General features: G+C 33.1%; 2 protein-coding genes across 2 annotated transcripts; both read left to right on the top strand.

Moving 5' to 3' along the window:
• The first annotated feature begins 581 nt into the window (after positions 1–581).
• On the top strand, positions 582–6,235 carry LOC110648690 (DNA polymerase kappa). Its single transcript, XM_021803016.2, has 14 exons — positions 582–741; positions 923–1,095; positions 1,324–1,497; positions 1,654–1,777; positions 1,860–1,960; positions 2,044–2,130; positions 2,759–2,854; positions 2,996–3,116; positions 3,394–3,522; positions 3,756–3,847; positions 4,650–4,761; positions 4,904–5,235; positions 5,327–5,661; positions 5,961–6,235. Exons 1-14 carry the CDS (start codon positions 657–659, stop codon positions 6,079–6,081), a joined length of 2,082 nt encoding a protein of 693 aa, XP_021658708.2. The 5' UTR covers positions 582–656; the 3' UTR covers positions 6,082–6,235.
• Positions 6,236–10,519: 4,284 nt separating this feature from the next.
• LOC110648694 (uncharacterized) lies at positions 10,520–12,318 on the top strand. The gene is made up of 2 exons (XM_021803021.2): positions 10,520–11,227; positions 11,748–12,318. Exons 1-2 carry the CDS (start codon positions 10,736–10,738, stop codon positions 11,916–11,918), a joined length of 663 nt encoding a protein of 220 aa, XP_021658713.2. The 5' UTR covers positions 10,520–10,735; the 3' UTR covers positions 11,919–12,318.
• The last annotated feature ends 7,323 nt before the right edge of the window (positions 12,319–19,641 follow it).

Below are 19,641 nucleotides of genomic sequence, written 5' to 3' on the forward strand. Positions count from 1 at the left end.
TTAAACTCTTAATTTTTAAAAACCTTACCATAATTCACAGCTAAATCTCATTAATGATAACTTATCTAATCTACATTAAAAAAAATTAAAATAATTATATAATAACTTATAGAAATACTTAATATTATATCATACAATAAATTTTAGATAAAATAATGCGATATAGTGTTACTTTATATATATAATGTTAATATTAGAATATAATTATTAAAAATTAATATTAGAATATGATTAATATCATATAATAAATAAATATGTTAGTTTGGATCTGTTCAATTATTTTTTATAATTTAATTTAATTTAATATTTTAAAAATATATTATAATTTTTTAAAAATTTTTCTATTTGATTCGATTCAAAATTGCAGGCTCCTTGAAAGCATTTTCCCCAACTTTTTGAGCGATTTTTTACATGTAGTTGGACCTTAACAATTAACACACTATAGATCAACCCAAAAGAATATAATCTTCAAGTCCAACAGATTCCCCCAAACTTTGGCGGCCTTTTCCCTTCTTTCTTCCCACTTCCCTCATTTCATATATATATATATATATATATATATATATATATATATATATATATATATTCACCATTTGCACCTTCTCTCCTCCTTGTGGAGCAAGTACTTGAATCAGAGCCAGCAGCTAGAGTCAGAGATGGAGAACAGTGAAATTACGTCTTCAGGAGAAAATCCCAGGCCATGGCAATCTTATCACACTGTTTACACTAACGCTAAAGCAGGTAATCCACTATTTAGCATTGCGAGAGTCCCAAATTTTGCAGGTTTTCAACAGTGACTGAAGATTTTCGATTGGTGGGAACCCAAATTGACTTTGCAATTTCTTAATTTGCCATGAAAATTTTTAGGATTTCTGATAAATTGAGGATTTTTTTCTGGGTACTCTGTTGTGATCGTTTTTAGGTATGGAGGGAGTGGACAAAGAGAAAGTTCAGAGAATTGTGTATGAGATGAGCAAAGGATCAAAGTATTTTGAGAATGAGGAAAGGAAGGAGGCCTATATGAGGCAGAAAATTGAGACCATGCGTGCCCAGTGTGCTAAGCTCAAAGCAGCTGATGTATCTCATTACCAGATGGTAAAGCTGAAGAGGGCTATGCCACTTGTGTCATATATTCACCATTAGTTTTCAACTTTTTTGGGTTATGAACTATAATGATGTGTTTAAGGTTGCAATTTGTATTGGAAATGCACTAGGGAATTTATGCTCACTTGGGTCTAATGCCAAAAGTGCAACAGGGGTTTTCTCTGGTTTATCATACTTCTTGAGTTTTTAATAAATCCACTTTCTTGCAATTTATCACAGGTGGCTGATAAAAGAATTTTAGAACTAGAATCCACACGTGATCTTTCAAGGATTTGGCTACATGTGGATATGGATGCTTTCTATGCAGCTGTTGAAACATTAAGCGACCCTTCGTTAACTGGCAAGCCAATGGCTGTTGGAAGTATGTCCATGATCTCCACTGCCAATTATGAGGTGTGAAATGCTTTCTTTAATTTCAAATGAGGACTATCATTGAACTTCGGAATGATCATACTGTGGTGTTACAGCATAACTATGTTTAATGTCTAACTGCATACATGTTTGATTCATTATTCAAATTTTACTCAAATGCTTTTAAATATGCTCTAGGCAAGGAAATTTGGGGTTCGTGCTGCAATGCCTGGATTCATTGCACGTAAATTATGTCCAGATTTAATTTTTGTTCCCACAGACTTCAACAAATACACTCATTACAGTGATTTAACTAGAAAAGGTTGGTTTTTGTGTTTCTAATACATAATTTCATGATGTAAATTGTTGTATGCAAATCTTTGACAGCATATACTTCTTTGTAGTTTTCCAGAGATATGATCCGCATTTCATGGCTGCTAGTTTGGATGAGGCGTATCTTGATATAACTAGTGTGTGCAAAGAAAGGGGCGTTACTGGTGGAGAAGTATGCTGATGCATATTCTTCTCTGTTTTTATATTGAATCCCGTATTACGATGTTGACTTTTCATTCTGTTTTTTGTGATAAGGTTGCTGAAGAACTCAGAACCAGAGTCTATGAGGAGACTGGTCTAACATGTAGTGCTGGAGTGGCTCCAAATCGTTTACTTGCAAAGGTTCTGCCCATGTTTCTATTTGATATGGTTGCAATTTTATCTTGCATGTAATCAACATTTGGTGTGTTTGCATTTATTTAATTTGTGAGAAGGAAAGCAATGAAATAAGTTATAGTAGTGACATCTACAATAGAATGAACACTTCTGTTAGATTGAGACTTAAAGAGATACCTCTTGATGGTAGATTTCATTTATTGGATGGCAAGTTGGTAGAAATAGGGCTATGGTGGTCAAATATAAAGGGATTTTTTTTTTATGACAAATAAGCTGCAAGGAATTTTATGGAGGATATCATTGGCTAATTAGGACAAATGTAAGTTGAGCTGACTTTAGAAATTTCAGCAACAGCCCTAGTTAGTTACATTTACACAAGGGGTTTTCATTTTATTTTAGTCTTGGATCTTGAATAAATTTACAGAAGTGACTTTATTTTGCAAAGCTAAAGGCTTTTATTTGTGTGATAGACATGAACTTGCCTTTGTCATGTCATGTCATGTGGTGAGAATAGTCAAAATTTAGTTAAGGAACTATAGAATTTTTCAAAGCCTTGTCCTTATTTTGTATTTACTACATGTAGGGCAGAATTTTTCTTAAGACTATATGCACTTGTCTATATGTGTATCCACAGGTTTGCTCAGATATAAATAAGCCCAATGGACAGTTTGTTTTACCGAATGATCGGATGGCTGTCATGACATTTATATCATCACTTCCTATAAGGAAGGTATATTTTACTGGTTTATTTAAGTGATGTACATTACCTTCTTTTGAGGACAATTAAAAATGACTGCTTTTTAAATAGGATCACAAGATCTTAATTTGATTTTTACTTTGATTGAAACATTGATCATTAAATTCTATACAGATTGGAGGCATTGGTAAGGTCACTGAACATATTTTGAGGGATGTTTTAGGAATTAATACATGTGAGGAGATACTGCAGAAGGGTGGATTCCTCTGCGCACTATTTTCTCACTCTACAGCAGGTTAGTGCATTTTTTTTGGGCACACTGAAATCCTATGAAATATTTCATGTGAAGGTAGTAAGATAACAATGAGAATAGCCTTGAGATAATAGCAACAATAAATACAGAAAAGTAAAAAGGATCTGAGGTGTTTAGAAACAGATGGCTACTGTTCGGGCTGCATGTGCAGTGTGGTGAATGCAATTTCTGCATTTGAAATGACAATGTTATACAAATGGCATAAGGAATTGGGAGACATTTTTCACCAGTTCATGCTTTTTTTGGTAATTTATTGCAGATTTTTTTCTTTCTGCGGGACTGGGGCTTGGGAGGACAGATACCCCTCAAGTCAAGTTTCGTAAAAGTATTAGTAGTGAGAGAACATTTTCTGCCACAAATGATGAAGCACTTCTCTATCAGAAACTAGGTAAGCGATTGCAGATTATTTATTTTAATCATTTGGTGAGTTTATAGTTGTCTAATGCTTTGACAGTGGTTACTTCTCTTCAGCTTTGCTACACATCAGATTTTTGTTAAGTATTGCTTTGTGATATGTAGTAATAATATATTTTTGGCATCAATGCTAATAAATTCTTCCACATAGGTTTTGTCTAACATTCAAAGGTATAGAAAAGTAACCAAAATTCCTTCAAGTTGCAGCTGATATAGCAGATATGCTATGTACGGACATGCAAAAAGAAGGTCTTCGTGGTCGGACACTGACTCTCAAATTGAAAACTGCATCTTTTGAGGTAGTTCTGATACTTTATTGCTGGTGTTTTCTAAAAAATACTCGAGGACAAATTGGAAGGTTTAAATCAATGATTTTGGTAGGAGTGAGCATTTTGTTAACCGAATCAGATTTGATAACAAACTTAACTTAACCAAACCTAATATAAAATATGAAGATTATATATTATTAGTAAAAAGTCCTTATAAATATTTTATAATTTTTAACATTGTTATCTATATATTGATAAATTAAAAACAGTTATTTCGATGCCCTTTTTGAAATAAAGCATAATAGCAAACCAATATTTAAGAAATTACTGACTAATCTGAATCTAAAACCTTGTACTGAAATTATTGAGTTTTGTTGGTTTGGTCCAGTTTTAAACAAATAATGCATATCCCTAATTCTGATGCGATTCTCTGCTATTCTGTGACCCTTCTCCTCTTATCATCTGCCTGGGGAAGGATATGGTTTAGGAGTTGGGACTTGAGCTGGGACGGAAGTAAGGAGGGTGCTCCTACTTCTATATGTACAAAAAAGAGGCATTGCCTACTGTTGAACCTGGAAAAACAGGGTTGACTGCCCTGGAGGTGGCCTTGACACTCAGCATTTTAAAATAAATGGCTGTCCCGAAAACTTAAACCCATTTCTTCTTTGATCAGGAATGGAATGAGACCTTTTCCTTTGCAACAGACTGTGGTTATCTGCAGTACATTTCTTCATGTAGTTTCTTATTCCAACTCCATCCTAGTCTTCTCTTTGCAGTTATCATTAATTTGCCATTCATGTTCTGAAGTTTGTTCACATTTCTTATTCTTTAGGTTCGAAGCAGAGCTGTTACCTTGCAAAAATATATTTGTTCAAGTGAAGAAATATTGAAATATGCTTCAAAGCTGCTAAAGGCTGAACTTCCTATTTCTTTAAGACTAATAGGTAAAATTTATTTCTTGTTTATACTATGCTCTTACATGAGAAGTGATAATATATAAACTTAAACTAGGAACCTTGTAGAAACATAATCTTACAACTTGATGGAGCTTATAGAATGACAAAGCATTTATGTTGCTATTGTTAGGATTGCGGGTTTCTCATTTCAATGAAGACAAGGCAGGTGCTCCATCTGATCCAACACAAAGAACTCTTACCAACTTTGTTCTATCAGGAGATGCATCTCGGAAAACTATGGGTGGTCGAAGCTCCTTGGGTTCATATTGTGGCGATGAACCCTTCATGGATGACTTGGAAACTTCTTTCTCTACCGATAGCCATGACATTAATCATTATGAAACTAGAGATCCATGGGACAGCACTAATAAACAGGATCTGGCAGATCACCATTGCACATTCAGTAATAACATTGAAGCAGAGGAAGCTCATGAATCTTTAAGCAATGACATTGCAGAGAATGTATGTGTCACTGTGAATCATAAAGTTTTGTCCATAATCATAACTTTCACTTTGCAGTTTAGCTTTATGATGCTTTTTGGCATTTGCCTAGGTTAATAATGCAGATACAGTAGAGTGTAACTTCAACTCTTGTCACACTGTAGTGTTCGAATCGAAGGATGCTGAAACTTCTTTGCCTCAGAAGCTTTATGTGAGCAACACAAACTTAGTAAAGAAAGAGGTCATCACGGGCAATGAGGCAGTCTTCTCACCTGATTGGCAATATCATTGTTTTAAGGAAGATGACTGCAAATGTTCATTATGTGGGATTGAAATGCCACCAGATTTTGTCGAGGAAAGACGAGAACACTCTGATTTTCATCTTGCTGAGAGGCTTCAGGAAAATGAATCTAGCGTCAACTCAAGAACTTCTATTCAGAGGCAAAGGTATCTGTCCATGATATACATGTGCGTCTGTGTTTGTGTGCTGTTTCTGATTACTGGACTACATAATGTGAGGCAGCCCACTTCCTCTAAACACCATCCCAACTTATGGGCCTGGCTTGATTATCAGATGATAAATTCATTCTATGCTTTCGAAAGGGGCAGCTGCTATTGGACAAAGTGGTTGGGTGTTAAGAGTGGAATAACTTGTCATGTTTTGTACATAAAATCTCATTACTGAATATTCTCTATGTATTTACTCAAGAAAAATGCATTTGATCTAACAAGTCTGAGCTTTTCAGGTTTGCCCAGAAGGCTTGTACGTCCGGCCGAAGCACACGTAAAAAGCACAAGCCATCTCCGAAGGAAGGCAGTTATCCATCCATTGATATGTTCTTTGTCAAGAGCAATCAGAATTTCTAGCTTTTTTTTTTTTTTGTTTGGTGAGTTCTGTATATCTATCTGTTGTATGTAGCATAGCGATATCATATTTGTTCATTAACTGCAGTGCCATGTAATTATAAATTTATAGTTCATCAAATTCATAATAATATATTATAAAAATCATTTTTAATTATTTATATTAGTTTAAATGATTTAATCTGGCTGTCAAATTGAAATGAAATTACCAAAATTTCCAAGATTTAATATCAAATAAAATTACCAAAATCGATACAACCCTAGCTATATAAATAGTGTGTAGTAGAAGAGTGATTTTGAATAATGCTAAAGATCGGAAAGATGATAATCTCTCAACTGTCTGCAATTAGTTGTCTATTAAATATTATTAATGGTATTATCGAGTTAATTATTATTATTATTATTATTATTATTATTATTATTTTGTTATCATTTGGCTATTGAGATTTGAATTTACAAATTTAAAAATAATTTTATTATTCAACTCAACTAAGTTTTTATTTCAAAAAGTTGGAGTTGGCTATATGGATTCGCTTTCTCCATTCTAAATGATTTTGGATTAAATCCTCAGAAATTTGTAATTCTTCTAGGTCATGTTGTACTATTTTTCTCCAAGTCAATTTAAGTTTATCTCTTTTTTTTTTCTTTCTATCTTCTAACCTAATGTGCTCAACTTGTCTAACTGGAGTCTCCGTATGTCTATGCTTCACATGATCAAACCACCTTAATCTCCCTTATCTCAACTTATCATCAATTGGCACCACCCCTACATTTTCTCTAACACTCTCATTATGGACTTTAGCTAGTTTAGTATGGCCACTCATCCACCTTAATGCAACTCTTATCTTAGATGCATACGACTCTTTCAGTGCCCAACACTCACTACCATAAAACATAGTCGGTCGTATGACTGTACAGTAAAATTTTCCTTTCAACTTATTGAGAATCTTGCGATCACATAAAACTCTCTTGGCACGTCTCCACTTCAACCATCCGGCTTTAGTTCTATGACTATCCTCCTCACATTCCCCATCTACTTGAAGGACTAAGCCGAGATATTTAAAGTGACTACTTTGGGATAGTACCATTCCATCCAAACTAAACTCATTCACTATCACCAGTTTGGCCTTCACTGAACTTGCAATGCATGTATTCTGTCTTCGTTTTACTTAACTTAAAGCCCTTTAACTCTAGAGTACTTCTCCAAAGCTCTAGCTTTCTATTGACTCCTTTTCGCGTCTCATCTATCAGAAAAATATCATCCGCAAATATCATACACCAAGGAATACTCTTGTAAATGTTTTGTCAATTCATCTAAAATTAATGTAAAAAGCTAAAGGCTTATAGCTGATCCTTGGTGTAATCCAATTGAGATAGGAAAATCTCTTGTGTCCCCTCCAACTGTGCGCACAATAGTAGTTGCTCATTTATACATATCTTTCAACACTTGTATGTACCTAATAGATATCCTCTTTTGTTTGAACACACTCCATAAGATATCTCTTGGAACACTATCATAAGCCTTATCCAAATCAATAAAAACCATGTGTAGATCTTTTTTCACATCTCTATATTTCTCCATCAAGCTTCTAATGAGAAAGATCACTTCCATAGTTGAAGGACCGGGCATGAAGCCAAATTGATTGAGAGAGATAGAAGTATTATAACGTAGTCGATGCTCGACAACTCTCTCCCACAACTTTATAGTATGGATTATGAGTTTAATTCTCCTATAGTTCGAGCAACTCTGTATGTCTCCCTTATTTTTAAAAATAGGTACTAAAATACTCCTCCTCCATTCATCAGACATTTTCTTTAAGTTTAGAATCTTTTTAAATAATTTAGTTAACCATGCCACTCTCATATCTCCCAAACACTTCCACACTTCAATTGGTATTTTATCGGGTCCATAGGCTTTACCCACTTTTATTCTCTTAAGTGCTTCATTTACTTCTAAAGATCTAATCCTTCTAGTATAATTTACATTCTTTTCTATTATTCTATAATCTATATTCACGCTATTACCATTTTGACTATTATTAAAGAGATCATTAAAATAATTTCTCCATCTTTCTTTAATGTCCTCATCTTTCACCAATACTTTTCCTTCTTTATCCTTAATGCACCTAACTTGATTGAGATCTTGACATTTTCTTTCTCTCCTCCTTGCTAATCTATAAATATCTTTCTCCCATTCTTTAGTTTCAAATTTTTCATATAACTTTTCAAAGGCCTGTACTCTTGCTTGACTAACTGCCTTTTTTGCCTCTTTCTTTGCTATCTTGTACTGTTCATATGCCTAATTATTATCACATTTAGATAATTTCTTATACCATTCTCTTTTTCTCTTCACTGCCGTTTGTACTTCCTCATTCCACCACCATCTCTCTTTTGAGGGTGGTCCATATCCTTTAGACTCTCCAAGTACTTTTCTAGCTACTTCTTTAATCTTTGATGCCATCTGTATCCACATATCATTGGCCTCCATATCCAGCTTCCATGCTTCGAACTCGAGAAGCTCATTTTTGAACTTCACTTACTTTACTCCTTTAAATTCCCACCACTTTGCTTTTTACCTTACTTGAATTGTTCCTAAACTTGACATCCAAAACTACTAACCGATGTTGACTTGTTAAAGATTTTCCTGGATTGACCTTGCAATCCTTGCATAGAGCTCTATTTGTCTTCCTGGTTAAGAGGAAGTCGATTTGGCTTCTATGTTGCCCACTTTTGAAAATCACTAAATGTAACTCTCTTTTTATAAAGTTAATATTTGCTAGTATTAGGTCGTATGTCATAGCAAAATCCAGGATGCTTTTTCCCTCATCATTTCGACTGCCAAAACCAAAACCTCCATGACCATTCTCATAACATTGTCTATCACTTCCTACATGTCCATTTAAATCTCCACCAATGAAAACATTCTCTTAATTCGGTATACTTTGCATTAAATCATCCATATCTTTCTAAAACTTTTGTTTACTCTCACTATCTAGTCCTATTTATGGGGCATAAGCATTAACTACATTTATTGTTTTTCCTTCTAGTACTAGCTTTACTAGTATAATTCTATCTCTTACTCTTTTCATAGCTATTACAACGTCTTTCAATGTTCTGTCTATGATTATGCCAACTCCGTTCTTATTTCTCTCCTTTCCGGAAAACCACAGTTCGTACCTTGAATTACCCACTTCCTTGCTTTTCTCTCCTACCCATTTAATTTTCTGAATGCAAGCAATATTCACCCTTCTCCTTTCCAAGGTATCCACAAGCTCTATTAATTTTCCTGTAAGTGATCCAACATTCCAAGTACCAACCCTGATCCTCCTCTTATCCTGTTCCTTTCTAATTGGTCTTCTTCTATGATATCTTCTATTGTTTTCTATATCTATCTTGTGTTATGTTCCACTGTCTATCCTATGGACTAACTTCTTTACCCACACCCGTCTATGATGTGGGAACCCTTGCTCATTTAACACCACACCTGGGCGCCGGCATGGCACGCCGCTTTTGGTGAACGCCCTACACCCTTGCATATTTCTCATTACACACCGGGCTCCGATGTAGAGCGTTGTAAGTAGAGTACGTCCCAACATTTATATCATTTGAATCCATATTATAAGGTGTGGCGAAATTTTTACGCTGGTTATCACCTACCGCAACTCTCCTTTTTTATCCGGACTTGGGACCGACTAAATGCAAACTACCTAGCGGAGTTTAAAATATTACAAAATCAGAATGAGAGGATATTTGATTTTGCTATTAGATACAATTAATGATTGATAATATTTAAATAATTGAATTAATATAATTGGTATCTATTAGCTGCAATAATTAACTTGTATAAATAATTCATTACTCTACTATAATTCTCTTAACAAAAAGATTAAAAAATGACTTCATATGCTCTGATTTATGAATTCCTATTTAAGAGCATTATCAAAATGTTTCAAAGTCAAGTTTTCCGGACGTAGGATTGTTTTTGACTTAAATTAACCTAAATTAAATGGAATTCTTTAACTATTAGATATTAAAATTAATAAAATGAATCACACTTTTATTATAAAATTATATCCGCTATGATGTGGTTATTGTATGTAAATTAACCTTTTATCAAGTAAGACAATGAGCATTTGTAATATATCAATATATTATATTATATTTTTTATTTTTATTTTTATTATATTATTTTTATTATTTATTGATTTATACTTCTATTTATTGTTAATTAAATTTATTTCTATTTATTATTAATTTAATTATTATTTTATTTAATTATTATTTTATATTAAATTAATTATTTTATTATCAACACTTAAATGACTTTATTTATTTATTTATATTTTATTATTTTTTTAAAGTTATTTTTATTAATATTTTACATATAGAACAATCAACTGATCAGCTATATTAAATGGCTAAACCAAGCAGACCAAAGACTGCCGATGTATGAGCTGCTGGACAAATGGTGATCATGTGTTTGCCACGTATCACCTGATTACCTCATTTCTGATCATCCGAAACAGGGGATCTCCCAGCAAGCAATAGTGGGGGTAATCTCTCCGAGTTCCAATCTCTGATAACTGATATCAAAAACTGTCATCCAATCCTGTTCTAAATGTGCTCCATATCCAACCCCACATCTAAACAAACATAAATGGAACCCATATCCATAACTCCATGCTCCAAAATCTATTTGCCTAATCCAAGAATATCAGCAAAAGCCCACTTCAACTGTTCACTCATCACACCAGTAACCCACTTGAATTCCCTGAAAAACAGCACCATTCAACTTGAGAATGCTAAAGATATAACTTTACCAACCATGGCTGACATTTTAGCCTCATCCAAGACCCAGAACCTCGATCTCCAGCTCAAAACACTAGGACCTTTCTTTAGAATCACAGCAAGGAGTCTTGATACCCTTAATGAGCTTGGAAGAGCTGAAGGGCTCATAAGGGTTTGGTTGGGAGGCAAGATTCTTCATTTGGATTCGATAAGATTGAGAAGAGAGACGATGGGCATGGAGAGGTCAATTTTCGGCATTGGTTTGTTTATTGGAGCTGTTGCTATTCGGTATGGATATGATTGTGGGTGTAGAACTGCTGAGTTGCTTGCTATTAATGACACTGATCTTTACCATTCTAAGGTTCTTGCCTTTCCCATTGCTTCTCTTTTTTAATTTATCAAAATCAAACCAGCTCTGTTAGTGGTGGATACTGTTCCGAATTTTGCCATTCCTTTTCTTAGAACAACACTAAATGGTACATATTGCAATTTCATATTGCTAAATTCCTCAACCCTTTTGTGTTTTACTTTTTCTGGGTATAAATTTATCTGGTTTGGTTTTCTGTGGCTGTGAGTTGTGATGGGAAAAAATGAGTAAGCAATTTGTTGTAGCCTCTAATTATTGAGGAATAAGCAATTTTAATTTTTAACAGTCAGAAGTTACCAAGGAATGACATTAGCACTGACACTATCATTATACCTTGTTGCTTGAAAACTATTAGGCTTGCTGGAGAACACCTTCATAGCTATGGTAACTCTTCAATCAGCTAAGGTGGTTGCCTTTTTAAAATATATATTATAGGATGTTGTAGCAGTCAGGGTCTTCACCTAGGTGGCTGAATCAATTGTAAATTATCTCACCTTGTTTCTTAATTTATTAGCTTGTTAGGTTCTATACAAGAATTGGGTTCAAGACTGTCCATGAAGTAACTGGTTCAACAATTGGAGATCTTGCTCATATGTTGGTCTGGGGAGGCATAGGAACTCGAATGGATGCTGATATTGAAGAGCTTCTAATAAAATGGTGCTCCAGGTTCAAACATCGAGATTGATTTCATACCATTTCTTAAAAAGTTTGTCCTGTGATGCAAAGGCTGAAAACCTGAACTGAATGAATCTTGTATGTTTAAAGCACTGCTCTAATCTCTTTTGGGCCTATCTGAATAGAAAGTTTTTCCCAGCAATTTACTTGAGCTAACTAGACACTCAATTTAGGCAGTTGACATGTGCCAAAAGGAGGGGAAAGGTACTTCTCTTGAACTTCTGTTTGATTGAAGTAATTAAATTGTAAAACAATGTGCAGAATAGACTGTAGAAAGAATGACCATTGCTTGGATGTAGATATTGTAGTCATATACAATCTTGCTTGTGTTTCCTAAGTTTCCCTTCAAATCTGTACTTTTTACTACTTTTTAATGATTATTATTTAGTGGAAATAATAATTTTCTAGAATCCACTGTCCCGATTGTCCCAATATTTGCATTTTGTTTTAACTACTTTATGCTCAAGCAAATTGGATTTAGTTGCCATTATAGCTAATTTTTCAGTAGTTATTTGGGTGATGTTGCGGTGAAAATGATAATGCTTATCAAGCTGCTGTGTTACTTCCACCAAGACTCTTCTACCATCCTGAATGGTCTTTATCAGTTTTATTTTTCCTTTCTTCTTCTTGTCTGAATATATGCCTCCATATACGCACATATAACAGAAGACAGAAGACGGTTACCAGCCTCTTTATGGATCTTTTTACCACTGAAATTTCTGTAGTTTGTGAACATCAAATATATAGCCGACCCCAATTAGTTTGGGACTAGGGTTTAGTTGTTGTTGTTGAACATCTAACATATTATTTTTGTAGTTGAATTAGATAATTTTTGCTCTCAGAACCTCAAAGAAGTTACTTCTGTTTCAGTTAATGGACTAATTCAACTAACTGCAGCATTACAGATTGCTAATCAAATAACTGAAGTGGTAACTTGAAACCCAGATCGTAAAAACCTAGGGCCTGTGTCTTACAAATGAAAAATCTAAGAGAATAGGCACATAATAGCTAGGAAAAGCACACCTTTTAAGGTTGAGATTAACTGTGAAAGAGAATCTGGATTTCAGCAGTTGAATTTCCAAGAATAAGTAATGAAAAGGCTAGTAATGAATAAGTAATGGGTCTTTATTCACTTTCTTGCAGGACACCAACAGAAAGCACCAACCGATCAATGTTCATCCTGTTGAATTTGGTTAACATCCCCAGTCATCAATACTGCAAAAAATCTTGAAGCCTCTAATATGCTAAATGAAAATTGAGAGGAAACTGCAATAGGACAACAAAAAAGAGATAAAGCAGAAGTAAAATAAGAAGAACCCATTTACTTTATGCTTGTCATTAAAGTAAAAAAAGGAAAAATAAAATAAAATTTTACAGAGTAATCTCTGAAATTTGAGTTCTATTAGCCATAGAATCATTAAAAACTTCAGTTTGACTTTCACTTGCAGCAAAATGAATAACAGATCAACTTTCATTTTCAATAGATGGTGAATTTGCAAAGCAGAAAGGAATTTGAATTCAATATTTCATAGTTATTAAAGTTGATTGATATTAATATTTTTTTTTTATGAAATATCTTTGTAAATAAAATAGTTTTGATATTAGATAAGTATCAATTATAGAAGATTTGGCATTTATTATTATTATTATTTTTTTTTTAGTAGAAAATTAAGAGATGCCTGGAGAAATTGTGATTTGTATTTTATTTTTATTATATACTTTTAGGTAGATGATATTTCGCTAAAACATCAAAATGGACAAAAATAATTAGTAACTTTTAAAATATGAACCAATCAATTTGATGAATTGCAACCAAATTGATCAATTACCACCCTATTGATCAATCATCATGCAAAGTAACTTTCAATTTGATTAATCATCAAAGATAAGGACAAAGACAAAACAAATTTATTTGGAAAAAAAAAAAAAAACAACTACTAAAACAGCTTTAGTGATCAAACCTTTACCTATAACCTTGATAAATTTATCTGGCAGTCATTCAAATTTATTAATTTTTTCAATTCTGTTATTATATTTTAGTTTGTTTTACTAAAATTACTCATTTTTATTAACGGTTACTTAGACTAAAATTCAATAAAATCTTCGATAAAACTCTTATATAGTGTGTCCTAGGTAGCTTTAACTTAATTCAACTCAATTTAACTAATCTTTTATCCTAAAAATTTGAGATCGGTTATATGGATTCTCTTTCTCCATTCTAAATGATTTTGAGTTAAATCCTTAGAAATGTGTAATACTTCTAGGTCATGTTGTACTACTATACTCTAAGTAAGTTTAGGTCTACCCCTTCTTTTCTTTCTATCCTCTACCCTAATATGCTCTACTTGTCTAACTGGAGCTTTCGTATGTCTACGCTTCACATGATCAAACCACCTCAATCTCTCTTCTCTCAACTTATCCTCAATTGGTACCATTTCTACCTTTTCTCTAATACTCTCATTATGGACTTTATCTAGTCTAGTATGACCACTCATCCACCTTAACATTCTCATCTCCGCAACTTTTATCTTAGACACATACGACTCTTTCAGTGCCCAATACTCATTACCATAAAATATGGCCGGTTGTATAGCTGTACGGTAAAATTTTTCTTTCAACTTATTGGGAATGTTGCGATCACATAAAACTCTCGTGGCACGTCTAAGTAGTTTGCGCTTAGCCGGTCCCAAGCTCGGATAAAGGAGGAGGGTTGCGGTAGGTGACAACTAGCGTAAAAATTTCGTCACATCTTATGATATGGATCTTTGGTAGGGGTGGCCACGGTCCGGTTTCAAACCTAAACCGAACCGGAACCAGTTCGGTCAAAATTGGACCGAAACCAGTCAAAATCGAAACCAGCTTCGAACCGAACCGAAACAATCATTCTACGGTTTGGTTCAGGTTTATAATTTTTAGAAACCGTGAACCAGCGGTTCCAAACTGGATTGAACCGATGATTTCGAACTGGACTAAACCGGCTATTTAAATACAAAAAAATTCAATAAATACTTCACTTCACTCCTAATTCATTTTTAATGATATATATATATATATATATATATATATATATATATATATATATATATATATATATATATATATATAATTAATTCTCTACAAAATTATTCTCTACACTCTCTTTAATTCTTAATACTCTTTCAATTTCTCTCAAATTTTTTAAATAATTATTTTCTACACTCCTTTTAATTCTCAGTACTTTCACAATTCCCCTACTTTATTATTTTATATGCTCACTGAAATTTTTAATACTATCTCAATTACTCTGTTATTATTTTATATCTTCAATAAAATTTTCAATACCCTCTATTTTGATTTTTTTTCTTTTATATTTTTTTAATTATCAATTATCATATAATTTTTTAAAAAAGGGCAAGTAATACTCAATTTAACTAAGTTTTTATCCCAAAATTTTATTGGGGTCGGCTATATGGATACTCTTTCTCCACTCTAAACGATTTTGGATTAAATCCTCGGAAATGTGTAATGCTTCTAGGTCATGTTGTACTATTCTTCTTCAAGTCAATTTAGGTCTACCTATTATTTTCTTTCTATCCTCTAACCTAATGTGCTTTACTTGTCTAACTTGAGCTTTCTTATGTCTATGTTTCACATGACCAAACCACTTTAATCTCCATTCTCTCAATTTATAATTGAAAATTTTGATTCCTCTAAATCCTAAAGGGATACATGGGCAAAATTAAGTTCATGCACATTTTTCTAATTTTTTTTAAAAAAAATTAATTTTATCTCTAGTTTTTAAATAAGTTCAAGTTTTTGCTTATTAAATTTTTCTTAAAAATAAGTTATTTTTATTCTTATTTTTCTTATTTTATTTTGATTGAAAGATTTCTAAGAAAAATTAAAATGTTTTTACAAATATAACTTAAATTTTAAATCAATAAAATTTTCCTCTAATTTTTTCTTTTAAGTCGCTCTTAAACTGCCCCTAAACCGCTTCCAAACCATCTTGAATTGTCATTTTTTGAATCGTCTTTTAAACCGTTTTAAACCGGGGCTCGAACTGAAACCCGCGGTTCAAGAACCGTCTTCCAAACCGTTCTATAACGGTTTGGTTCAGGTTCATGATTTCATTGAACCTGAACCGGCAGTTCAAAAATCGTATGTCACCCCTTACCTCTCTGTAAGGCATAATATGATCCCGTAGTATACCTAATGAATTACCGAATTTCACCTACTGATAACCCATTAGGTACACTACAAGGGATTTTAAAACAATTTTTTTACTTTTTGAAAGTAGTTAGCATTTCTAGCAGGTATTAAAAACATTTAATTGAAGTTTAAAATCTATGTAAAGTTTTTGACAAATTCTATTTTTCCATAAATTTTGTAAAAATTTCGGCAGAGTTCCGGCTGTATTTGAGAAAACAAAAAATTTTCACCTTTAGAAAACACTTCCAATTTATGCACTTTACTAAAATCAACCACCATCATAGCTCAATTCATCACAAATTTTCCCAACTCCACAATTCAAATCAATTTTCAACTCAAATATCTTCAAAAATAATGCTAAATAATTTCATTCACACTCCATTAAAGAAAAATTAATTTATATTCATCAGTATAAATTTATAGCAGAAAATCCAAAAGTAATATTATTACAATTTCTGTACAAACTACTTCAGACCAATTTATAATGTACATACAGTCATTTACATCAAAATAAAGATATACAATAAGGGTATAATGTAATACTCGACAAAAGATCCAAATGTAGTACTATGATCCTCAGCAGCTCACTCGGCTGCTTTACTAGTCTCTCTACCCGTGACAACAATAAAAAGCCATCGCTGAGTACATGACTCAGTAGTGCACAACATACTAAAAATACTCCTTTATGCATAATTAAATCACAAATATCCAATTATAATGATGAAGTCAGTAAAGAGATGCAAAACACAAATTTAAATTTTAATCAAGCATTTTCGTTTCAGAAGTCACAAAACAAACTTTATAAAAATACACAGTCGTATCATGCCATTAATACAATGTTCATCTAAATAGCCAGAGGCTTATGAGGCATACTAAGGCTAGCTAGCTCAAATCAATGGGTACCCATTCAAATTTCTTCCTCTACTGGTATACACCTCAACACTTCAGCCAGAGAGAGAATTCAAAACTATTTCCTCCCATTAGTCATGCTAGTGAGGCATTCAAATAAATGGTCATGACACTGTGGTTTCAAATTTATCTTAACAATTTTCTAAATTTTTATTTGCAATTCATCACATACTACTAAATTTTCTAACAATTTAGGTCAAAAGCATATTGTTCCATTAAATCATAATTTCTAATATAAATAAGTCACAATTTATTCATTCAAACAATTTGCCAAAGAAAATTTACAGAAAAATTCTATGTTGTGCACAAATCTCGTGCGAGTCGCCTCGAGGCTTTGACTCGATGTTTCCTTTCCTTTCTCCATATTCTTCTCAACTGAAACACACAATTTGCAGTGTTTCAGTATCACAACTTATAATAAATCCAATAAATAAATTCATGTCTACTTAATTCTAATCTTAATATGCTTAAAATTATGTTCTTAAAAATTTACATTTTGGGGTTACTATTCATGGCACTATTCAAGTCAAAATGTTGACTTTCTCATGCTTAATAGGTATGTGAATTCTAATTAGACCCACATACCATATTTTGAGTGTCAAACTTGTTAGTTTAGGTTGTCATTTCAATTTCTAACTCTTCTAAGAGAAATTGCCATTTTTCAGTTTTGATTCCCTGTTTTGCACTGTTGCATTAGTCTGGTTACTGTGGAAATTTGGCTAAGTGTCCTTCATCAAAGTTGTCCCTTATTGTCTTATCTTTAATTCCCCTTTTGAATCACTCCATTTGGAGTTTTGTAGGCCAAGATATGGCCATTTGAATAAGGCTGGCCGGATTGGTGTTACCAAAAATTTTTGAGCACCTAATTGGTTCTGGCAGTTTTGGACCACTAACTTTGGGTGACAATTTCACTTGGTTATGGGCAGAATTTGGGTTGGTGTTCTTCATAAAAGTTGTAGTGCTATGTCATACCTTTCCAATGCCACAAAAATCAGGTCATTTGGACCTGTCTAGCCCAAGTTATGGCCACTGTTCATTTGGTCCTTTTGGTACAGTGGCAGTGCACAATACCTGGATTTGATCTAATTGTTCACTATGTTAATGTTATTTTCTGGGAATGGTTTCTAAATGAAAAATGTGTCATTATCTGTCTATTTTCATTCCTAATTGGCATCACACCAATTGGGTTGGTAAAATTTTAGTTTTGATCCCTCAAAGGGACCTAGGTCAATCTGCCAGATTGGGACTCCTAACCAATCTGAATTGCATTTTGTTTCCACTCATTCAGACACATCACAATTGGTCCCAATTGACCATTTTTAATCTTAATTAGGGTCAATTGCATTAATTGACCATTTCCTACAAATTTTCCCCTAATTTCAACACTCAAGACCCTAATTTCTAAATTTCATTCAACTAATGAAATTAAAGTGTATTTCCAACATCTACACACCTAATTCATCTCAATTAACCCTTTAATTTCATCAAAGTCATGCAACTCTACCCCCCCCTCTATTGCTGGCCGAAATTTTCGATTTGTCCCCATGATAGTTTTGTTTGCATTTTCACTTTAATTTTAAGTGCATGGAACCATAAACACATAAATCAAACTAAAAATTTCAATTTAAATCACTAACATCTTCTTTGGAATTCAATTCTCAATTTCCTTCACTTTTCTCCTTTCTTTCCTTCTTCAAATTCCTTCTCAAGTTGAGATAGCAAGGTTTTATAGAGAATTTTGGGGGAAATTAGGGTTAAGTGCATAAGAATCAAGCTTGAGATCAAGCTTTAATGGAAGATGGAAATAGAGGTTTTAAAGTGAGAGGGAGGAGAGGGATGAGGGACGGCACAAATGATGAAGGTGACCATAATTTTTTTTTCTTTTGTTTTATGTAATTATTTGGCTATTTGACTAGTCAAAATTTTGGGTAAATTAAATTTTATTTTGATATCATATGTGATGTCATCAAAGTGATGTAATAATTCCATTTTTCAATCTTTTTCTTTTTTCTTTATTTTTCCTTATTTCTTTAATTTAATTCTATATTCCGAAATTTTCATTTTTCCAAATTTATTGGACAGTTAGGTCAGGAGTCACCTCTAGGGGTGAATTGACCAAATTGCCCCTCGCCGTTTTGATCCGGTTTGTTAGTAATTCAATATTTCTTTCAGATCTCTGACCTATTTATTTGACCTACTTATCAGCTCTTTCCTGTGAGTTTCTCTTTTCTACTAGGTTCGCAATAGTCCTTAGGACCGCGGCGTCATAATTTCTGGTCCAAAATTAGGGTTAAGACTGACCTCGTAATCACTTCCTGGTAAGGTCACCCATCGCTGTGACCCTCGGCTCATTTAACTTTTTATACTTTATTTTTCTTACTTATACTTAACTATCTGACGATCACTATTTATTTTCATTTAGAGCTTATTTAGGTGTCTTAAATGTGGTTCTAATTTCCTTAATTGTTCGGACTGACATTGGTCACCGAAATAATAAAATATATCAAGCTATACATATAGGGATGTTACACTGTAACCGGTGATTCCTGAACCATGGCTACCCCTAATCCTAGGTAGCTTTAAATCATAAAAAAAAAATTTCCTTTTCAAGTCAAATTAAAAAAAATAAAAGA

This window comes from Hevea brasiliensis, chromosome 14 (genome assembly GCF_030052815.1).
Source record: "Hevea brasiliensis isolate MT/VB/25A 57/8 chromosome 14, ASM3005281v1, whole genome shotgun sequence".
Lineage (NCBI taxonomy): Eukaryota > Viridiplantae > Streptophyta > Magnoliopsida > Malpighiales > Euphorbiaceae > Hevea > Hevea brasiliensis.